Source organism: Dasypus novemcinctus, chromosome 29 (genome assembly GCF_030445035.2).
Source record: "Dasypus novemcinctus isolate mDasNov1 chromosome 29, mDasNov1.1.hap2, whole genome shotgun sequence".
NCBI classification, from domain to species: Eukaryota; Metazoa; Chordata; class Mammalia; order Cingulata; family Dasypodidae; genus Dasypus; species Dasypus novemcinctus.
The window spans coordinates 28,164,270-28,186,433 of NC_080701.1; the positions used below are offsets into that span (position 1 = coordinate 28,164,270).

General features: G+C 44.0%; 1 protein-coding gene across 2 annotated transcripts in view; it reads left to right on the forward strand.

Annotated features, from left to right (window-relative positions):
• The window catches only part of PSD3 (pleckstrin and Sec7 domain containing 3), a 483,258-nt gene that overhangs the window by 51,670 nt on the left and 409,424 nt on the right, over window positions 1–22,164 (forward strand). Inside the window, exon 1 of one of the 2 annotated variants that reach the window (XM_058290064.2) lies at window positions 21,506–21,618. The exons of the other annotated variant lie outside the window; for it this stretch is intronic. Coding sequence (XP_058146047.1) covers window positions 21,598–21,618 — 21 coding nt within the window. The 5' untranslated portion in view covers window positions 21,506–21,597. Of the gene's footprint in view, window positions 1–21,505; window positions 21,619–22,164 lie in introns of those variants that run through there. 2 annotated transcript variants of the gene reach the window in all.

Sequence of the window (22,164 nt, forward strand, 5' to 3'; positions counted from 1 at the left end):
CTCTTTTTTAGTGAATGAGGCTGCTTACTGATTTGTAAGCTAATCATACCTTTGAATTTTACAACTCAACAGTCCATGTTTATTGGCCTTGTTGGTGAGTTGGAGTCTCCTTCTCCCTTTCTTGTTTTTTCTAACAAGCATATACAAGCCAGCTCTTTGGAAGTTAAATTGCTTGGAGTCCATAAAGTATTAGTTCAGCAGCTGAGCACCCTTTTACTGTTTTATCCATATATCTTTGCAAGCTAAGTGGTTTTTACCATGGTCACGATGGCAAACAATATATTCAGGAATCTGACTTTGAAAAGTGTGGGTTTTAAATGGGGAGACAAAGTACACCCTGCCCTCGTAAAAGGATCTCATAAAAGTGACTCTGGCTACTCTTGCCTCTCGGGATAGGTCTGCCAGGACATTGTGGCCTGGAGGCGAGGGTGGAGCCCCCTCTCAAGAGCCAAAGAGGTCGGCGCCACGGTTCCACCAGGGCACCCAAGCATTTCAGTTTATTTCAGCGCCAGAGGGAAGCCGTCAAACTCGGCCTTGCTGCTTCCAGCAGAAGCTTTAGGAGAATGAATTTTGAGGCTGTCTGCCTAGTTCCCTGAAGTCTTTGGACATGCTCATACTGTTTAACTTTTTCAATTGTATGTGAATCTCTAGTTTCGACAAGCTAGGAATGCTAGGTCATTCGGTGGAACTTCTGCGAAGGCAAAGGTAAAAGGCAAATTCACATGCAGCTTCATTTAAAAAAAAAACTACAAAAAACTAATCCAACTAGAAGGCACTCATCAGACAAGCTAGGCTATGAGTCCTAGACAGATGCTTCTGAAGGAAGCCCACTTGGCCACAGCGTCAAGCCCCAGGGCAGTGTGATAGGCATTTCTTCCTCGTTCCTACTTCTCTGTCCTGTTAATTCACATCATTCAGCATGCCCCTATTTACTACCTACCCACGCCAGGCACTGTGCAAGGCATGGGAGACACCGCAGTGCATGGGCAGACATGCTCCCTGTCCTTGCCCAACAGTCTGGTTGTGACAGAAGCAAAGTTTGTGTTTCCTTCCACCACTCTCTCCATCTCGTCCTCTTTTCCATTCAGTTGTTCCTACACACTCCTTCCTCCCAGAGGTTTGCCTCCAAAAGAGAAGGCTGCAGGAGGGGAGTGATGCTTATCCCAGGGCAGCACAAAATGGTAAAATTTTAACATTTGGCTAGGAGATGTTTTATAATAAATGAGCATATACATATACATATATATATATATATTTGCCCCTTAATTTATACTATCCTGATTCCTTTGCTTGTGATTAAATGGAGCCGTAGCTTGGAGGCCACATGGAGGTAAGCTAAGAGCCCTCTCTCTGAATGCTGCCCCAGAAAGCATGAGAGCTGCATAGTTGGAGCTGGACCTCCAGGCTTGCAAATCAGCAGAGCATTTTGTCATTAGCAAATAAACAGCTGAGTGGTAGTGTGTTTCTCTGCCCAGTCTCTCAAGGGCCTTGTCTACTCAAGTACCTTGCTTAGTTCCAGCTTCCTACGAAGAGATTTATGTCCCCATGCACGCAGGAATAAGAGGCCTGCTGGCAGCTAGCCCTAGAGAGGTAATAGGGTTTTCAGAGGAGAGCTGACAAATGTAATTGCTGGCAGTCCTTGGTCCCAGGGCTGCCAGCCATACGATTTAACCCCTACCTGTCTAGGAACTATGCAGGTTAGGAAGGATAGAGACCGTTCTTGGTCCAAGACAAGTGTTCCCCAAATCCCAAACCTGAGAAATTTGTCCCTGACACTTTCCTTCTTTCGTCGGACTAACCAACCATTTCACTTGCCAAGGCTTGAATGATCATAAGCTTCAGTACTGAATACTGTTTATCAGGTCAGCAGGGCTTCTCTGAAACTTCTGGTGGCAGCTTTAACACAACCTCAGCAGACTTATGGCTAGGACTGACATCTGGAGCTCTGTTTGGGTAATCCAACATTGCCTCAAACTTGGAAGCAAGAGGAGTTTTAGTGTGTCTTGGAAATTCAAGGCAAAGCTACACTTGGGCATTTCAAGGCAAAAGGAAAGGATAAGATAAGGGATGCCGTGCCATGACTGAGCATGACCCGTTGTTAAATCTGACCTCATTTGTCAGTTGTAGGGTGCTAGGAACGTAACTCATATTTATTGAATGCGTAAGTGATGATTCAATAAAGGAATTTGGTTCATGTTAAAATGAGGAATAAATCAGGATCCCCACCAGGTCTGAGAGTGTGAGATCCAGTTACTTTAAGCTTATATACTATATAATATTCTCTTTCCTACTATTGGATAATCCCAATAGACATTGCTTACCCAAACTGAACTTAAAATTAATTCCAACTGTCCTTGGTAGCCATCTATTAAAGACAGAGTCTAAGGAATGGCCAGAAAGAAGATTTAAATGAAACGGCTTGATATGCTAGTAATGATTAGACTGTGGCTAGGTGCAACCTTTGAAGTCTACTGGGATTAAAACACCTACATGGCAAGTTGCTGGAAAGACTAAATGAGGTGTATATAAAGCACCTCGTTTAGTGCTGGAACCTGGGAGGTGGCCAAAAATGTTAATAGCTTCCAACCCACACCAGCTGATATTTGGCTCAATTAATTAGAAAGCTGGAATCTTAAAAAAAAATTTTTTTTTTATTAGAGAAGTTGTAGGTTTACAGAATGATCACACATAAAATACAGGATTCCCATTTACCACCCTATTATGGACACCTTGTAATGGCATGGAACATTTGTTATAATTGGTGAAAGCACATTTTTATAGTTGTACTAGTAACTGGAGTCAATGGTTTAACTTAGGGTTCACTGTGTAGTTCCATCGATTTAAAAAAAATTAGTTACCATATTTCCTTCCCTTCTTATGAAGAAGAGATTAATAAGGTAAAGGATTGTTACCTTGTTCTATAAAAGATATCTCCTTGTTCTATAAAGACATCTCCAGACCAAAGTGTGTTCTAATCACTAGAGTCGACTTCTGTAGAATCACACCTAGAAAACAGCTGCTGAAAACTGTTATTTCTAAGAGCTTTGTGCTGTTGCTTAGAAAGGGTTATTGTTTGTCCAGGAAAGAAGCTTGACTCTTTTCAAGGGCATTTAGCCCCTGTCGGGCTCAGTTCCCTTAACACTCTGATAAATTCAAAACAAAAGACATATCCGGGGAATATCCAGGACCTTTGTTTAACTTTTTTCCACTGTATGTGAATCTCTCGGTTTCATATCACTCCTCTCCTTAAAGTCTTCTCTCTGTTGCCTGTATGAAATCAAGTCTAAACTATTTATTATGGCTTTTCATAATTCAGACCTTACGTTCTTTAAATCTCACCTCCTCTCCCTACCCCCAGAACATACCCAGGTCTTTGTGTTTTCCGCGTAGCCTTCCCTCTCTCTTCCCCACACTCCTATTTATCCTTGAAGATTCAACTAGAATATCTTCCGTGAAGCTTTATGGAACACCATAGTCATTGTACTTTCTTATAGCTCTTCAATATCACAGGACTTAACACATTTTATTGTAATTATTTATATGTCTTTGTCTCCACAAGACTTTAGACTCCTGGAGATCAAGACCTGGCTGTGATGACTAGATTAAGGGGTTAGGATTAAATTGATAAAGTACAGTAAATATATTGGAAAAGGCTGGAAGGTAATTTACATTCATTTAATACCTCCTAAATGCTAGACACGAAACGGTAGGTGCTTTCCCAGATATAATGGCTATAATCTTATTTAATCTATTCAACAACCATGTGGGGATTAACTCGTTTTTAGGTAAGTGGGTTAAGGAGAAAGCGTCTGGTTTACACTAGTTAAGGATGGAGCCTAGATATGAATTTGCCTGCTGCTCCAGTGCCCAGGCTCTCTGCGTTATACGAGACTGGATCAAGGCTAGGCAACGATATGATGGAGGCTCTAGGCTGGCGTTAGTGAGCAGCATGGGTTTGAGATGGGAGGGAAAGCAGCCTGCAGCCTGTGTGCTGGAATTCCATCGTGAGCAAGTGAGGACCTGGATAAGAGTAATAAATGGGTAACGGAGAGTAATCGACCAAAGGGATAGACTTGGACAAGGAAGATCCAAAATGAAAAACATGTGCTGCTGACAAGAATACAAGCGGACCCAGAAGAACACACAGTGAATGGACACAGAAAGCAGACAACTGGGGGAGGGGGGAAGGGGAGAGAAAGAAATAAAAAATAAATCTTTAAAAAAACAAAAACAAACAAAAAAACAAAATGAAAAACATGCAAGCGGAAAGCAGATTCCTAGAGCTCGTTGGCGCCGCACAGGCCGTGCTTGCCTCTGGCTGAGGCTGAGCAGGAATGGGGCTGGATGGCTCCAAGGTTTGTACAAGCCTGGGCCCCACTCCCCAGGGCAGCCTCTCTGGGCCCTGAGGCTGGGATTGCTGCTCAGCAACATTTTGAGCATGAAACAAAAATGAGTCTGGTCCTTCAGAAAATCACAGTGAGGTAACGCCCACGTGGATATTTGAGATTTGACACAATACTTGCTCTTAGTGGCCCAACTCTGAGCCTAAAGGAGGACTGTGAAAGTAATGGGGTGGAGTTCCAGTTTCTTTCCTAGTTGAGATTCATCAAATCCATAGGCAATATCTGCCTCAGCCCCCAAATCACTAACAGATGGGAGGGTTGTTTGCGAGCTCTGTTTGGCTGACTCTCATAGTATGTGGAGAGGTTTCTGACGCTGAACTACCACCATAACTGCTTTAAAATCCGTTTATATGGCATGATTCCGCACATACGAATTTTTACCACAGCCATTTTGGACTAATAGTTGGCAGAATGTGTGGTCTGCCGCTGAACGTGGAATTGGCTTCCTGCTTCCTATGCTTGGGTCTTTATGTGAATTCTCCTAGTTTCTGTTCTGCCTGTTATTTATTGACTTCTTGTTTCCATAAGGTCAAAATATTTTTTGGACAAGAACCAGATTATTGAGTGGAGGAGTTGGGAAAAAGGGCTGATTATTTTTGTCAGTACCTCCCTCCTTTTTGTCATTACCGACCAACTCACTGAAAGACTTAACACCTGTTTTCAATCTTAACTAGATGGAAGTTGTATTGAAAAGGAGATGAGAGCAATTTTTCTTCTCTCATAAAGCTGTGCTCTCCTTTTAGGAAGTGTGATTCTTTCACAGGCACTTAATTCAATTAAAAAAAGAGGGAATTGAACTTTTGGCAGCCAACCCAAGCATTATGAGTGAAATTAAAATGCCCAAGTCTGTGTTCAAAAGCTTCATGTGGATTTACGATACTCTTCATGAGTGCATTTAGTTTGAGTTCCCATGACCAGTGGGAAAAAAGCACTTTCAAGGGGTTGATTTTTGTCTTTGTCCAGATTGTTGGATTTAAAAAGAAAACTGCAGAAATTTCGTTGCTGTCCCCAGGAGGTCAAATTTACTGACAACCTACTTTGTTACCACAAACTTGAAGGTTTTTGATACTTCCATCACTGATGCTCTGCTCTTACACAGGGCTTTCTTCATTTTACATATTATAGACGAAGATTTATCACACCTGACACTGTGGTTTTAAATGTGTGCTGAGTTTGCTTGGAGAACATGCTGGAGACTTAAACATTCATAAGGGAGCCATCACCCCGCATTTCACGGGACATAGGCAAGGGAAATAATTGTGTAGAATGTAATCCTAGAAGCTGGGTCACCTGTAAAATCACTTTGGAATTCGATATCCTTCTTTGTAAAAAGGAGCCTATAGGGACAAAATACCATAAGTGAGGTAAGACAGGGGAATCTGAATCTTTTCCTTCTCTTTCATTATGTAATGTTTTTAAAACCACATGTTCACTCAGCTGTTTCTCATCAGTTTTGTTTTGTTCCCATACAAACACATACAATAAAACAACTTAATGAAAGAAATTCCTTTTTTTCCTTAAAATTTCTTTGATGATGGAATTCATGTTAAGTTCTGAATTTTGAGAATGTACAAGTTAAAGAATTCAAGAGAGAATTTAAACAAAATGCAGTTCTGATTGTCTCTTTTTCCTTGTCCCTTTTTGAAATACCTTCATTCATTCTTTAAACCCTCAATAAGACCACACAGGAAAAGCACAATTCTGAAATGTGAGCAATCAAGGTGTTTTTGTTTTTTAAATGAAAAAGAAATAAAATGTGAGAAAACTTGTGCTGACAAGATGAAAACTCAGAGGAATATTGGTTGTTCAGAACACGTTGAGACATATCCTTCTTCTCTCATCCATCTAAAAGCTCTCAGGCTTAGTCAACTGTGTTTCTCTGATACATATTGACTTAGAGCTTTTAGCTATCTTTGCATATGACCCAGGTTAAGTTCAAGAGGTGTAGCATTTCCAGCAGTTACAGCTTCACAAATTGACATGGCACATTAGAAAATATTTGATTGTACCTGAATGTCATTTAAATAAATAGTAACTTAGATTCCTATAGCATTTTATGGCTTTATGATTTTCATGTATGTTCTCTCATCTCATTTAATCTTCACAAATTTGAACCCATTTTACCATGAATTTGAGACTTCAGGGGTTCCGACTTCATATAGGTGGCAAAGTGTCATGTTATGGGGGCACCTTCCCTGCAGCAGTGCATCCTACCAAATTATGGTCACACGAGCTACTAAAAGTATGATAATTAGATAGTTAGACCACCTCCAGTTAGCCTTGTCCTTCTCTGAGTTCATGAATGCTTCTAGCTTCCAAGATGTAGAGCCCATAGAAAAGGTAGATAAGGCAGTGTTCTATTACAAAACTGAAGCAACTCTCACAGGGTACAGAGTTTTGGAGTTAAAGATGCCATGTGGTCCAAGCATGACTTATGTACAACTCCCTGATTCTCTATGTTTTTTTCTAGAATTCTTCCAAAAATAATGGACATTGTCACGTCACAAGGTAACTTATTCAGAAAACTCTACACTTAACTACTTCTCGTCGCCTGCGTCGATACTATTCTGGTCCAAGCTATTACAGTTTCTTGCCTGGCCAACTGCAATAGATTCCAACTATTAACAGGCCTCCTTGCTTTTACTCTTGTCCTGTCCAACTCCTGAGAGCCATTCCCCACACAGCAGCAGGTGATCTTGTTAAAATGTAAATCAGGTCAATTTATTCCGGGGCTTAAAATCCTCCCATGTATTCCCACGTGCTTATAATAAAATTGAAACCCAAACTCTTTACGATGGCCTTCAAGGCCTAGTGACCAGACTTCTGCCTGAGTCTCCTGCTACTTTCCTTCTAAAGCTCTCCTCCAACCAAGATCTTCTTGCTGTCCTTCCAGCAGGCTTGTTCCCACCTCAGGACCTTCCCACTCTGCTCCCCTTGCCTGAAAGACTCCTCCTATGCATCTGTATGTGGTGCATTCCCTCAGTCATCACGTCAAAATGCTCAAGTGTTTTCGCTTGCTAAGGGCTGCGCTTTGCAGAAATACCAGAAATGGGTTGGCTTTTATAATGGGAATTTTATTAGGGGAAAATCTTACAGTATGGAGGCCATGAAAATGTCCAAATGAAGGCATCATTGGAGCTCAGTCTCACCGAGGGTTGGCTGCTGATTGGATCTTGGGCTCCTGCCATGGGGCAGGGCAAAATGGCAGCTCTCCATCTGGGTCTCTGCTTTCTCCTCCAGGCCTCTTTTTCGCCGAGCTGTGGGCAGTCAAGCCTATGGCAGGACTCACTTTTCAGCTTTGAGCTGCTCCATGGGCCTATCTCTCAGGGGCCTCTTCCATGCCTCTATGCTCTACAGATTTAGAGATATACAGCCTCAGGCTTCTGGGACCTCGCTCAGCCTCTAGGGCTTCTTTGTCTTTCTGCTATAGCAGGCGATCCTCTCTCTCACATGGCAAGGTCAAAATAGTGCCTGTCTTTGTGTGTTTCTGCTTCCAGTTCTCAGTTTATATAAGACCCAACTTGGGTCACACCTCACTGACACAGTCCAATTCACAGCCCTAAAGTGACCTAATCAAAAGTCATCTGATTAAAGATCCCTTAACTGAATCTAATCCAAAGAACCCATCTACACTTCATTTACAGGCACAGGAATGGGTAAGCTTAACAATATAATTTTCTGGGTTCCACAAAAGACAAACCAGGGCACTCAGATATGATCTCCTCAGACCACCTTAACTAAAACAGATTTCCCTTACTATCACTCTCAAACTCTTGACCTGCTTTGCTTGTCTTGATGGCATCTTATTGTTCTTTTATACTGTAGAACAGGTCCTTAACAAGGTGTCTGTGAGCTTGAATCGAAATTCAAAAAAACATTATTCTTGGGGGGATGCATTGGTGCAGGTGTGATATAGTTATTAAATAATACACAGTATAGTATAGAATTAGGAAGGGGTCTGTGGTTTTCACCTGACTGGCAAAGGAGTCTATGGAGCAAAAAAGGTTAAGAACCCCTGTCGTACAGAAAGTCTTTTCTGTAGCCCCTAGGTTAAGCTAAATGTTGAATACCTCTCCTATTTTCCCTTCATAACGTTTGCTCCTCTATATAGCAGTTAGCTCTTGGATGGATCTGCTGACGTATCTGTATCCTCCTCTGTCCTTTAAGCTCCTCAAGGTCAGGAACGCCCCCTTGATTCATCCTCCTATCTCTACTACCTTGAACTAGTCTTGTGATGTAATCGATACCCAGTGTCATTATATGGTTGGTTTTCTATAAGTACTTGTTTTCTATAAGTAAAAATCTAAAAAAATACATTTTCATAAAGTTTTCTTTTTCATTTCAAGACTGGATTTATGTGGGGTAGAAGATGACTGTAAGATTTCATGCCTGGATAGTCAAAAGAATGATGGAGTAGAAAGTCAGGAATGGTAGGATTGTAGGATGGAAGGAATCTAATATCAGCCAATCCATTCCTCATTTAAGAGATAGGGTTCAGTGATAGTGCGTAAGTTTATAAATCCTGTACGAGATAGAGCAGGGACTGGATAGAGCATGTCTTCTGAATTCCTGGCTTGATAACCAGTGTTCTTTCCATGACATCACACCATCTCATTGAGTCAGAAGAAAGAGTTGTGATCAGGGAATGATAGAATGGTAAATGGATAATGATAAGTTCAATGTTGGACATGCTGAGTTTGTGGTGTCCCTGGGACATTCAGATTCAGAAGCAATGTGCTGTTGTAAAAACTGAAGCTCAGAAATGAGCTCAGCTACCTGCACTGATTTTGCTATTAAAACTTTGGGAAAGGATGAGATTGTCAAGGGTAGAGAAAGAGTAAACAATAGGAAAAGGGAGAAAAGAGAAAGAAAAAAAAGTAGGTAAAGGCCAGAACTTTTGCATATGGAAGAAGTTTAGAGAGGAAAAAAAGGACCCACATGGTCTCACAAAGTTAAGGAAGAAAAAAGGTCAGGAGAGAAGGCTGCGCAGTACAAGGACTGAGAAGGAAGGAAGGCATTTACAGCAGTGTGTGGTTAAAGGTCAAATTGCTGGAGATTAAGATAATGACGATGAGGAGATTTAGTGGCAAAGAACTCTGGAGTTGAATTGTCTGGATTTGGATCCAGAATTTAGCATTTATGGTGTGTCCTTGGGCAAGTTCTTTAATCTCTCTAAGCCTTATTGCCTCATATACTTATTGGGAATAATTAGTGTCTATCACATAAAAGTGTTATGAGAAATAAATCAGATAATCCATTTAAATTGCTTACCTGGTGCCTGGCACGTAATAACTGCACAATAAATTTCGTTATTATTTCTCTTGGTGGAAGTCTGAGATATAAAGAAAGGAAAAACATAAGATATAAATTTGGGAGATGAACATGGTCAGGCGAAACTTCTCTTGAAGGATCAAGAATTCAGGAGAGGCAAGCGGATTTGGCTCAATGGATAGAGCATCTGCCTATCACATGGGAGGTCCAGGGTTCAAACCCAGGGCCTCCTGACCTGTGTGGTGAGCTGGCCCATGCGCAGTGCTGATGCACACAGTGCCACACAGGGGTGTCCCTCTCGTAGGAGAGCCCCATGTGCAAGGAGTGCACCCCATAAAGGAGAGCAGCCCTGAGCAACACAAGTGCAGCCTGCCCAGGAATGGGGCTGCACACACAGAGCCCTGATGCAGCAAGATGACGCAACAAAAGAGACACGGATTCCTGGTGCCGCTGACAAGAATGCAAGCAGATGCAGAAGAATACACACAGCGAATGGACACAGAGAGCAGACAACTAGGGGGGAAAGGGGAGAGAAATTAAAAAAAAAAAAAGAATTCAGGAGAGGGGTTAGCTTTAGGAAGAGAAAATAGCCTGTGAAAGAGGAGCACAAAACAGATTACAAGGAGGAGGAGAGATATGGATATTTTTATAAAGAGAAACCTATTCCAATGTCACTGTGTTAGATCAGGCCATGGTCCCAGGTCGCTGAGAGTCTTCTGACATGCTGCATTTTGGCTGGTGATTTAACATGTGGACATCCATAAAGTTTGATAAGCACTTCACTAGGTAGCTAAGGGTAGGGCTAAGGGTAGATCCCCACATCATCCCATAAAAGAGCTCCTCCAACTTGCCAATGAACTGTCATTTAGCACATTTGTCTTAGAATATCAGGGCTGGAAGGCATTTGAAATGCCGTCTAACCCCATCTCACAGAATTCCCTCTACAGTATTCCCAAGAGGCAGTTTCATACAAGCCATATTTAAACAGCACTGCCTTTTGGGGAGAGGGTTGGGGGTGGCATTTTCTATATTCCAAGCAGCCCGTTGGATCATCAGATCAGATTCTTCAGTACAAGAAACTGTCATGGATTTGCCATAGGCCTTGAAACGGTCGCTTTCAGTCATTCCTTAGGCCTAGAGGACCAAATACATCATCTGGGAATGGAAACACAGCTAATGCCTTTGTTCACGAGAGTCCTTTGGCAGGATCACAAGATGGGGTAAATGCTAATGTGAGATGGGAGGGGCTGGGGCTCCAGGAGATGGATGACAAAGAGCATAAGGCACTCCTAGAAGGGTCAGTCCTGGGTAGTTGTAACATGAAAGCTCATGGTATTCAGGGGAAGAAAAGCACTGAAGTCAAATTCATCTTTCTTCACATCTTTGGTCTGTTCTAGCCTAAGGTAGATATTAGAATGAGCTTCTATCCAATACTGGGAGGAATCCAGGCCTATAATCATTAGTAGTCACTCTTCAACATCATCTAAAAGAGAAAACTTCAATTACTGGCAAGTCCCAGTCAGTGGTTCATGGTTGTGCTGTAAGCTTCAATAGCTGAAGGTAAGCCCAGCCTACCTGTGAGAAGACTTCCAACTCCAGCCACATAACCACCACCACAATCCAGATGGAGCGCAGTCTTGATCAGCACTCTCTGCAGTCAGCGAACCACTCTGCATTGTGTGTTTCCTCATTTTTAAAATATATTACCAGTTGGAATGCAGAGAGTTGGATTAGATCATCTCTGGGGGTTGTTCCCACCTCTGAATTGATGATACTGAGTCTCAATATCATGAATTCCCACCTAATGATATTAGCTTGGCTACAAGATCTCCCTGGAGACTTGAGAGGTTTTAGCAAGAGGCAGATAGGAAAGCAAGAGTGGCAGCTCTAGAATTTCTACCAATGACAAATTTGGGGCAATCTCTTTGAAGGAGAAGGCTAGGAGCTGTGTCATGGAACTGTAGTAGCATGGTAAGCTGCCGTTTTCACTTAGACTGCATAAGCACATGAAGGAGTTTGGGAAGGTTGATAAGACTTGGGGGACCTAAAACTCCCCACGGGCAACCACTCGGTGCCATTTATGGAAATAGTTCATGGTGAATAGTATGACTAATTCCCCCATATCCTTCCATTAACTTTAGGAAGCTAAAAGGCTCAAAAGTGGTGTCACTATATTTATTAATTTTCTCTTCTACCTGAAGGCATAATGTGTATTGGTTAAGAGCTGGTCAAGAGAAACATAAAAGGAAGATTAGAGAATTTGTTTTAAAACAAAATAGATACAAGCTATTATAAATTTTGTCAAAATCTATAAAATTGTGCAGTGCAAAGTGTAAACCATAATGTAAACTATAAACCTGTTTAATAGCAGTGCTTCAATATGTGTTCATCAATTGTAACAAATGTACCACACTAATGAAAGATGTTGTTAATGGGAGAAGTGTGTGTGTGTGTGGTATATGGGAATCTATTTTTGATGTAACATTTGTGTAATCTAAAGCTTCTTTAAAAATAAAGAAAAAATAAAACAGGGCAAGAAAAGTTTAAACAAAATCCTCTTCCTAAATCAATTACTGTTCATGGCAAATGAATTGGCTAGTTCTGACCTATGCACTTGACCATTTATGACAACACTAGCACTGATACTAAATTTTGAGCATATATTAATAGAACTTTTCATCTTCATGATGCTTTACTAACAAGTAATTAATTAAACAAACTTATTTAATTGGTTGCCATGGTAGTAAATAGGGATACAGAGAAGTGGTTATAGCCATAAAATGCTTAGCTCCTGAAACATAATTCGGTTTGGGTGATAAATCATTGTTATGGGGTGTTACAATGTGCTCAGAATGATAATTACTTTATGCATTAGCAATGAAAAGATTTCCAAGTACACACAGATACATGTGATATCAAATATTTATAATAATAATTTGAGGTTTCTTATCCATAAAATATTTTCTTTCATGACGATGATAGTCCAAAATGGAACCTTCATCTGTAGTTGTTACACCATTTCTATCCTGTCTTCTGTGTTTGCTCCTCGGCACTCACTCATTCCAATTAGAGAATCATAAGACTGGAAGAGACCTCAAAAAATGTTGTCATTGAATTAACAAGGACCTGCTAATGTTGAGCTAGTTAGGAGAGGAGTTATGGGGAGTTGGCGGGAGACGACACAGTATCTTCAAATGTCGGAAAGGCTATTATGACATGGGAGAGGAATTGGAATTATGGTTTATCCTCTGGGGTTTAGACCGGGGTGAATGGGTGGAAGCTACAGGAAGGCAAGTGAAAGTCACTGTGACAGGAAGGCCTTCACGGCAGCAAGTGGAGTCATCTGGACTGAGTCTCAATCCAGAATCCACCCTTCTGTAGATCAAGCTTCCTTGATGCTGTGAACCATTGCATGGAGTTGTGTGGGGCTTAGAGTGAGTTCACTGAGTAAAGCATTCCAGTCTACAGGAAGCAGTGGATGAGAGTTAGCTTTCTATTAGTGGAGGATTTTTCTTTAAATGGTTGTTAAAAATGAAATGGGCTGCTTTGTATGGCAGTGACTCACTCTTCTGTCACCGGAAGTAATGAAGCAGAAACTGGCAACAATATTGCCAAAAATATTGAATAAGGGGTTCCTGCTTTGAGGGTGAGGTTGAAATAGATGATCTCGAGGTCCATGTGAGTCCATGATTTTTCTTTTAAAAGGGGAGAGGACGTCCTTTTAATCCTTCACCCTCTTCTACACTGGCCTCTTGCTATAATGTGATCACTGGGGGACCTGGGTTGTGTCACGATATTATCGGTTAAATGGTATTTGGAGCAAATGTTTCTTACTTCACATTTTTTCCCTGAACTAGCCTTAAATCTGGGGAAGAGATCCGTTCATTTTGATACTATCTGTCTCAGCCAAGTTTTCCTGTAAGTCCGCTTAGATCCTTTTCAAATGGAGATTTTTTCCAACCAGTTCCCCTTAATATCCAGAAAGCTCTCTGAATACAGTCACATTTCCCTAAATATTTATTTCTGTCTTTGCCCTGTCATTTAATCCTTCTTAGGTGAGCAGGCACAAGCTAAGTTGTTCAACAGCACAGCATTCCTTCTCGTCATTTTCCTTCTCTCTAACCACACGGTATGGCAGTCAACTCTGACCCGGTTGCTAAATGCCTGCTCAGAACCTGTGGAAGCCCACACAGCCAGAGGCCTGCCCTGCCAGGCTCATCCCAGCCGTGCAGGATAATGACCCCTGCGAGGCATGAGAGCAGGCTGAGAAGAACCAGAGAACTGATCAAGAACCTCAAAGCAAGGCTGAGAGGGAGCCAAAGGGCGAGGAAATGAGAAACGAAGGCTAGGGAGGTCATCAGGATGAGGGGAAAGGGCTGCGTGTAAGAAGCAGGAGACGAGAAAGGAGAGAGGTAAGAAAATGAAGAGCACAAAACAGAGCAGGAAAGTGGGAGGTTTAAAGACTGTCCTGATTTTTGCCTTTAAGCTTTGTGTCTCAATAAAACCCTGCGAAAATGCAAGAGAAAAACTACACTTCAGAGAGAGAATAAAAATTAAGCTTTGAATAATGAAAGTAGTAAAAGAGAAAAGAAAAATGTTCTTTTCAGATAACTATTCTAGAATCAATCATTTACCAGAAGCACAAGAACCACAAGGCAGTGTAAACTAGTATGTCCGGTATGGGCACTTCCATTGTAAACCACAACCTGAGAAAAAAATTAAAGAAGAAACCAATTTCATACTCAAAACTGTGACAGTTGTGTATCTATTTCTAACTAGGAAATAAATGAAAAGTCACTAAAAAAATTTTTTTTTCTGAACAAGAAGGATTTGAAGATAGATTCTTGCTTTTTTATATTGGTGACATCTGTGTGGCCTTTACAGGAAATGACCCAATTTTAGCATCAAACTAGCTTTTTAATGTTGACTGTTTCAGAAGTTCTTTAATCATGATACGGACATAGTATATTTATACCCACAACAAAATGAAATGCAAGTTCTACACTCTAATGTTGAATATCCTTCTGCGGCAAGTTACTAATATTTTCTTTGGACCTTTTCTCTAACCTAATCGGCTCAGTAGCAGAGCTACATAGCTTAAGTGACAACATAAGTCGACTTGGCTTTCAATTTTCATTGGTTTGTAAATATTATATTTGACATATGACTATCGGGGATAGATAAGCTCCATTTCATTTACTGTGTGTGTGCATGTAGAGGTGTGTGTATATGTGTGCACGTGTCTGTGTATGTTTGGAGTTAGTGCAAGGGGATGAAATGTCGATTTAAAAAAATCTTAATTATTTATTTTATATAAGGTAAAAAGCATTTTATTTGAAACTCATTTGACACATGAAAGTGATTGGAGTAAAATGACCAGACTCAGGGGCTTAAGATGGCCCCCCCACCCCATGACCTCCTTCCACTGCCCAGTGACCTGATCATCCCATTCTCCATTCATGTGGAGGGGGCTGGACAGACGACCCTGGGAAGGTGACCAGTTCCCCAAAACAGAAGAGCTTGTGAGATGTGTCCAATTAGGAAATGTTTAAGGTAAAATCTTAGGATAATCCTACGCCAACAATTGTCTTAATCACCTGTGCTCTGATTTTTTCCCAGGGTGCGAGACTGTAAGATAAAGAGATTGAGTTACTCTCCTCTAATGCCCCTTTTAGTTCTGTCTCGAGTCTGAGTCTTCTGCTTCTGGTTTTTATTTTTCTATCTCTATTTCATTAATATATAAAACTGATCTACCATCAGAATGTCAAGTGCTTTTCCCCATAAGTAGCACCCAACTGCACTGTGAAGAGTCTACTAAACTTCCTGTGAATGGACTTCACTGAGTCAAGAAAATCAAAGTTCAATTCAGCAGAGGAGATACTATTTTAACTTTAAATTTGTTTTATTACTGCTTTGTCCCCTGCTGTCATTGTTCTCCAAAAGCAGTAATGTGACTAAATTGTGTTTTCAGGACACTTGATCCACATATCTCTGAACAAAGAAATTCTCCTAAAGCTTTCAGAACGCACAATAATATGCTTGTGGTTGGTGACTGACTGTGCATAGTTTGGGTTAGGTATTAAACAACGTAGACAATGTTCCTGCGCTATAAAAACCTTTAACTTTCAGTAGCATAACGTAAGAGAAGTTTATTTCTTGCTTACTTCCCAGAAGGTGATTTGGCCAATGTTATCACGGCTCTAGGCCCTGACAGCCCTCCAGCAGATAGCAAAGGGAGCATGAGGGGTGTCTTGGGGATTTTAGGTTCCAGACCCTAGAGTGGTATGTAGCACTTCTGTTGCTATTCCACGAGCAGAACTAGTTATATGATCCCACCTCCATGCAAGCAGGCTAGGAGATGCCGTCTTCCACTGTGCCCAGGAGGAAAAGGAAATGACTTGTAAACACACAGGCTTGTTTCTGCCATGGTCTTCTATGGCAAGGAGCCATGAGTTAAAGAAGAGGGACCTGAAGGAGAAAGCCATGAATACAGATGCAGGTTCCACAGCCAGAATTAGGAAATGGAGGCCTAAGAAAGTGGAGGTCTCAAGGTTAGAGAGTGAGTGGGATGGGACCTTCCTCTCTGCTGACTCACAGCTCAGCATGCCCAGGGGTGGCCTTCCCTATCTTCTCTGTTTTTTTTTTTTTTTTTTTAAAGATTTATTTATTTATTTCTCTCCCCTTCCCCCTCCCCACCCCGGTTGTCTGTCCTCTGTGTCTATTTGCTGCATGTTCTTCTTTGTCTGCTTCTGTTGTTGTCAGCGGCACGGGAATCTGTGTTTCTTTTTGTTGCATCATCTTGCTGTGTCAGCTCTCCGTGTGTGGGGCACCATTCCTGGGCAGGCTGCACTTTCTTTCACGCTGGGCGGCTCTCCTTATGGGGTGCACTCTGTGCGTGGGGCTCCCCTACGCGGGGACACCCCTGCGTGGCAGGGCACTCCGTGCGCGCATCAGCACTGCGCATGGGCCAGCTCCACACGGGTCAAGGAGGCCCGGGGTTTGAACCGTGGACCTCCCCTGTGGTAGACGGATGCCCTAACCGCTGGGCCAAGCCCGCTTCCCTCTTCTCAGTTGATTGCTCACCACACAGCAGTGGTGCTTCGCCAGCTACCCTGTCCTCTGGGAGAAATCCCAGGGTACTTTCACGATTGAACTCATACAGGCACGCAAGAAGTCCCCTCTTTTCCCTAGGGCATTTCTACCCTGGGAATTAATATTGTAAGTGAAATGCTCATTTCAGCAAAGACATGTTTTATGTGGAATCCCCCTTTGAAAGAAATACTGCTTTTGAAACCATTCCCTTTCATTTCCTAATACTGAAAACATTTTGTGTCTTGAGAGAAAGAGGGGCTTTTTTTTCCCCCCGAATGGTTTTCAGTCACTATTTTGGTGGTAACGCATTTTCTGGTACAATAGGAAGGTACGTAGGTTTTCAAGAGTGAAACAGAAAAGCAGCAAAGCTTTTATGTGGAAGAGGTTTTATGAAGTGTCGCAATAGTCACAATTTGGTTGTGGTGGATTGGGCTGGATGTAGATGTAGGATGTTTCCCCCCCAATTATATCTTCCCATGAGGGAACCAATCATTCAGAACCATTACCTTCCAACATATGAATCTACAAGAGTCTATATCCAGATATACAATATCTATAGTGCGTATATTTAAATATCCATGTAAATAGATGTGCTTGTATGTTTGCAGTGAAAAATCAAAACTCTGTCTCAGGCTGAGCTGTGGAAGAGGACGGTAGAACGGGCCCTCCCTCTCTCAGGCTGCACTTGGTGCCATGCAATAGGTATCCAAGGACATCGGAGTGAAGGCGAGAGAGACCTCCACCCCAGGTGCAGGATTTTAAGGAAATGGTCCTGAGAACCTATTTCACAGTCTTGGACCTCTGGCAGAGCTATGAGGAGAGTGGGAAGGGATGGGAAGGAGCGCGGTTGCCTGGCTCTGCTTCCCATCAGGAGGAGAGGTGGGAGGCGCTCCTCTCTTACCCAGGCTTAGAGAGGGGATGTCAAGGACACCCCTGGCAGGAATTTAAACTGTGTTCCCCGCAGCTGGAGGACACTGAGGATGGTGGCCTCACTCATGTCCAAGAAAGCTAATGGAAACTGTGGATATCAGGGTCTGGCTCCCTTCCAGGAAACCTGCTGCTTTTGGGGTGTGGGGGTGTGGCAGGAGGGTGCCCGCTGTGTGCTACACATCAGCTTGCATGCCCCGATTTGTTGAGTGTTCCTTGTGAACCAGATGCAGGTCATATGCAAGAGACTAGGCATGAGATCTATCTTTTCGGGGTCATCCAATAGGGTGGGCTAGAGAACGAGACAGTTGAGCAGGAAGAGGCTGCATGTGTCCCACTGGGTGACCAGGGCTGAGGAACAGGGAACAGGGGACCTCACCCTTTTCCCTGAAGCAGGGGAGAAGATTTAATGCTACATCAAGTTTGCAATTTTGATATTGCACAGGATTGGAAACTTTAGTTGCTGGACTGACTTTGTATTTAGAGGATCTGAGTGAGCTGAACATTTTCTGGGCCTTCATGTTTTCATCCAATGCTAGCGGAGAGTTTCTCTGGCTGAATAAAGGGATAAAGGAAGACAGTTTTGGTTTTATTAGGAAAGCAATTGATTCAACATTCTGGTTATAATACCTATATGGATTTCATTAGATTTTCTCCTTAAAACTCCAGGGAGCTGTGGTTGGTAGTTACTTTCTTTTGTAATAATGAAGCAAATAAAATATCAATTAATTTCTACCACTTGGAAGCCTATATATTAATTGTCTTTTTAGTGAATTCCAGAAGTAATTATTTTTACATAAAATTGAGTAAACAAAAATTAGTAGTACTAGGTCAGGCATAAATGTAGCTTGAAACGATGTGAGAAATTGCTAGAGCTACAGGCATACAACGCCATCTCTTCCATTCTTCTTGAAAATAATATGATAGTGTTAAAAAAAAAAAAAGAGACGTGATGATTGCAGGATGTATGAGAGAGCAGAATTGAGAAACTACCAATTAAACACTTCAGAGAGGAAAAGATTTACATAAAAATAACCTGAAAATATTCCATTAAGGAGCATCTATTTGTTTTTCTCCCACTTCACTGGCCTCTCCTTTTCTGTCTCCTCTGGCGGTTCTTAGAAATCTCCCGGAATTCTCAGTGAAGTAGTGTTCCAGGATTCCGACTTTGGACTCTTTCCCATTCACGCCATCAGTGATCTCAATCAGTTTCCTGGTGGTAAACACCATCTCTCCTCTAACTCTGAAACTTAAAGCTCCAGCACAGAGCTCTTCCCGGAACCCCGGACTCATATATCCAACTGCTTACTTGACACAACACTGGATGTCTAAAAGGCATTTCCAAGTTAACGTGTCCCAAACTGAAAGCCTCACCTCCCCATCCCCAGTCCTACTCCTCCCAGTCTCTCCCAGCTCAGTTAATGATAATGCCTGCTTTCTAGTAGTTCAGTCCCCAAACTTTGGAGCCATCCTTGACTCTCTTACACCCTACGTTCATCCCATCAGCAAATCTTGTCTGCTTGATCTTCACAATACGACCAAAACTGAAGCACTCCTCATCACCTCCTCTGCCTTAGCCCCAGCTGCCATGTCTTGCCTGAATTATTTCCATCGCCTCTTCACTCACCTGCAGCTTCCAACACAGTGATCCTGGCAGCACCTGTCAGATTACGTTACTCCTCTACGCAACATCCTCCAAGGACAGTTAAAATCCTAGATACAGGTTTCCTTACATATAAGGCCTCATACAACTGCCTCCGCCCACAAATCCCATCTCCTACTAGCTTTCCCGTCACTCTCTCGGCTCCAGGCACACTGGCCTTCTTGCTGAGCCCCAAACCCATGAGGCAAGACCTCAGGGCCTTTGCACTTACAGTCAGTCCGTAACATATCTGTGTGGTTTGCCTCCTGACCCTCTTTAGGTCTCTACTGAAATTTCACCTTCTCTGAATACCCTTTGAAACCATCCACTTCTCCCCCGCCTCCTTTTCCTCTTCCCTGTTTTATTTTCCTCCATAACTTTTAATATACTAATATATAATATTATAATATATAATATCCTAAGTATATTTACTTATCTTGTTTATTTTCTGTGTCCCCAAGCTCATTAGACTGTAAACTCCATAAGGACAAAGATGTTTGGTTTACTGCTAGTCAGTAACCACACCTGGCATATAGTAGGTGTTCACTAAACATCTGTCAAATGAACGAACATTCATTCATTCAAAAGAACTTTACATAGGAAGGATCATTTGAAATGGGCCCAAACCTTTATTATCTGTGAATATTATTGTTGTTGTTATAAGACTCAGCCAAACTTATTTGAGTCAGCTGAGTCTACCCTATGTGTCAGATTACCCTCTGACCTAACATTTCTTGCACACTGATCACAGGCAGGCGGTATCTCCTTCCTCCCTCTATCCTTCTCCACTCCTCTGCTCTTTTCAGTCACGTGAGCACAGTCACCACATCTTGGCTCTTTGTTTCTTGTCTCCCAGTCTTCATATCCAGCACGTATTCTTCACTCAGCAGAGCCCCAGGAAGCCATTCTTTGGATGTAGGAATGGATTTGTGTCAATGCATCCACTCCCTCATTCTGGTTCCAATCTGGTGGGTGCCACGGGCTGACTTTGAGAGATGGGGAGGGGGCAGTCAAAGCAAAATAGGCACCTCGTGTGGCCACTCCAGCCAGCCTTGCTGCATCCTCGCAGTGCTTTCACTCGATGGAGAGAGAAACCTTAGGCACCCCTGGCAGCTGAGGATGCTGACCTGCCGGGCGGGCTCCTTGCACCAGGGAACTCTAAAGTTTAACATTCCCCTTTATTTGGGCACTTCTGTGCATCGCACAAAATAAGACTAGTCTGTGTGACATTATTGCTATAATGCAAATACACAGTGAACCGCGTGCAGCTACCTTTTGTCTCCAGTGGTTAGAGCTGGCCAGCGCTGACCTTAAAATGCAGCGCTCTCTCCTTGCAGGAGACCTTGCAGGTGGCTTGCAGGCGCCCTCTCCTTCTGCCGGGGGAGGGCACCTTTCCACACACGCCCCCCCCCCGGAGGAACGCGATCGAGGGGAAGAAAAAAAAGGGTGCTGATCCGTGACATTTAGGTTGAAAATGCAGTTTTAAAAGGACCCGTCTCCCGGCACGCACTTTCGGTGTTGAGTTGGTCTCAAGTCGAGGCTTTGGGGTGGCCTGAGCGCTTCTTCCAAGAGGCGGGACCCACCTAGGCGGGAAAAGACCCTTAACAGGTCGATGGGTCTCGGGGCCTGAGGATCCTAGGGGCGGCCCGTCGCCCCAGGTGTCGCCTCCCGCAGGGCAGCCCGAGGGGGCGCGGGAGCTCGGCGTCGCCGCCCCGCCACCGGCGCGCGGCTCCCCTCCCGCGGCCCTGCGGGGAGGAACCCCTGTGGGAGGCGCCCCCCATTGCCTCAGCGTGCACGGACTGCCCAGGAAGGGGGGAAAGCAACAGGCGTGTTTCCGTGCTCGGCCGGGAGGCCCGCGGCGAGCGCGTGGCGGGCGGAGGCGGCGTCGCAGGCCTGGCGGGAGCGCCCGCCCCGCAGCCCGCCCCGCAGCCCGCCCCGCAGCCCGCCCCGGCCGCCGCCGCTTTCGCTTTGCCACTGCCGGGGGCCGGGCGCGCTCCTCCTGGCGGCGCGGGCTCCTCCTGGCGGCGCAGGCCCCGCAGCCCCCGCCAGGGAGCGCGCCGAGCGCCGCCGCGGGGCCCTCGCCCGCCGCCCCTCGGCCGTCCCGGGAGCGCCAACAAAGGGCGGCGCTGAGGCGGCCGCCGGCGCGCGCCCCCTGAGCGCTCCCCGCGCGCCCGCCGCGCCCCCGGCCCCGCAGCGCCCCGCGGCCCCGGGCGGCGGTTTCGGGCGGCGGTTGGGGCCGGCGGCCGGCGCGGGCGATGGAAGATGGAAGAAAGCAGCGCCGCGGTGAGGCTCGAGCCGGGCGGGGGGCGGGCGCGGGCCGGGGCCGGGGCCGGGGCTGGCTGTTGGCGCCTCTGCCCCCGGCGTCCCTGGCCACTTGGGCTGGTGCCTTGACGCCGGGCTCTGGTAACTCCTTGCCTCTTGGCTCCTTCTGTCTTTGTGCTTGATCGGGTCCCAGGAGGGCCAACTTCGCGGTGGTAGGTTTAGGGATCCTAATTCAACACTTAGACCACGGAAGGATTGGAAGAAAAGCCTAAGTTTCTCGTTCTTGCTTCTTGATCACAAGAAGGAAAGCTTTAGAAAGAGCACCCGGTGCGCCGATTTTTGCACTCTGCCAGAAAAAAAAACGAATACAACTTGGCATTCAGCGAGCAAACAGTCAAGGGACGGTTATTTGGTGTAACATTCACTCAGAGCCGCTTTTAAAACCATTTAAATCATTCCGTGTTGCCTGCATTTGCATGCACCCGCTGTTTTCAGCTCCAAGTTCTGGCAAATAATGTTGCGATTAAAAAAAAAAACGGGTTGGAACGTGGCTTAAGCGTGTTGTCG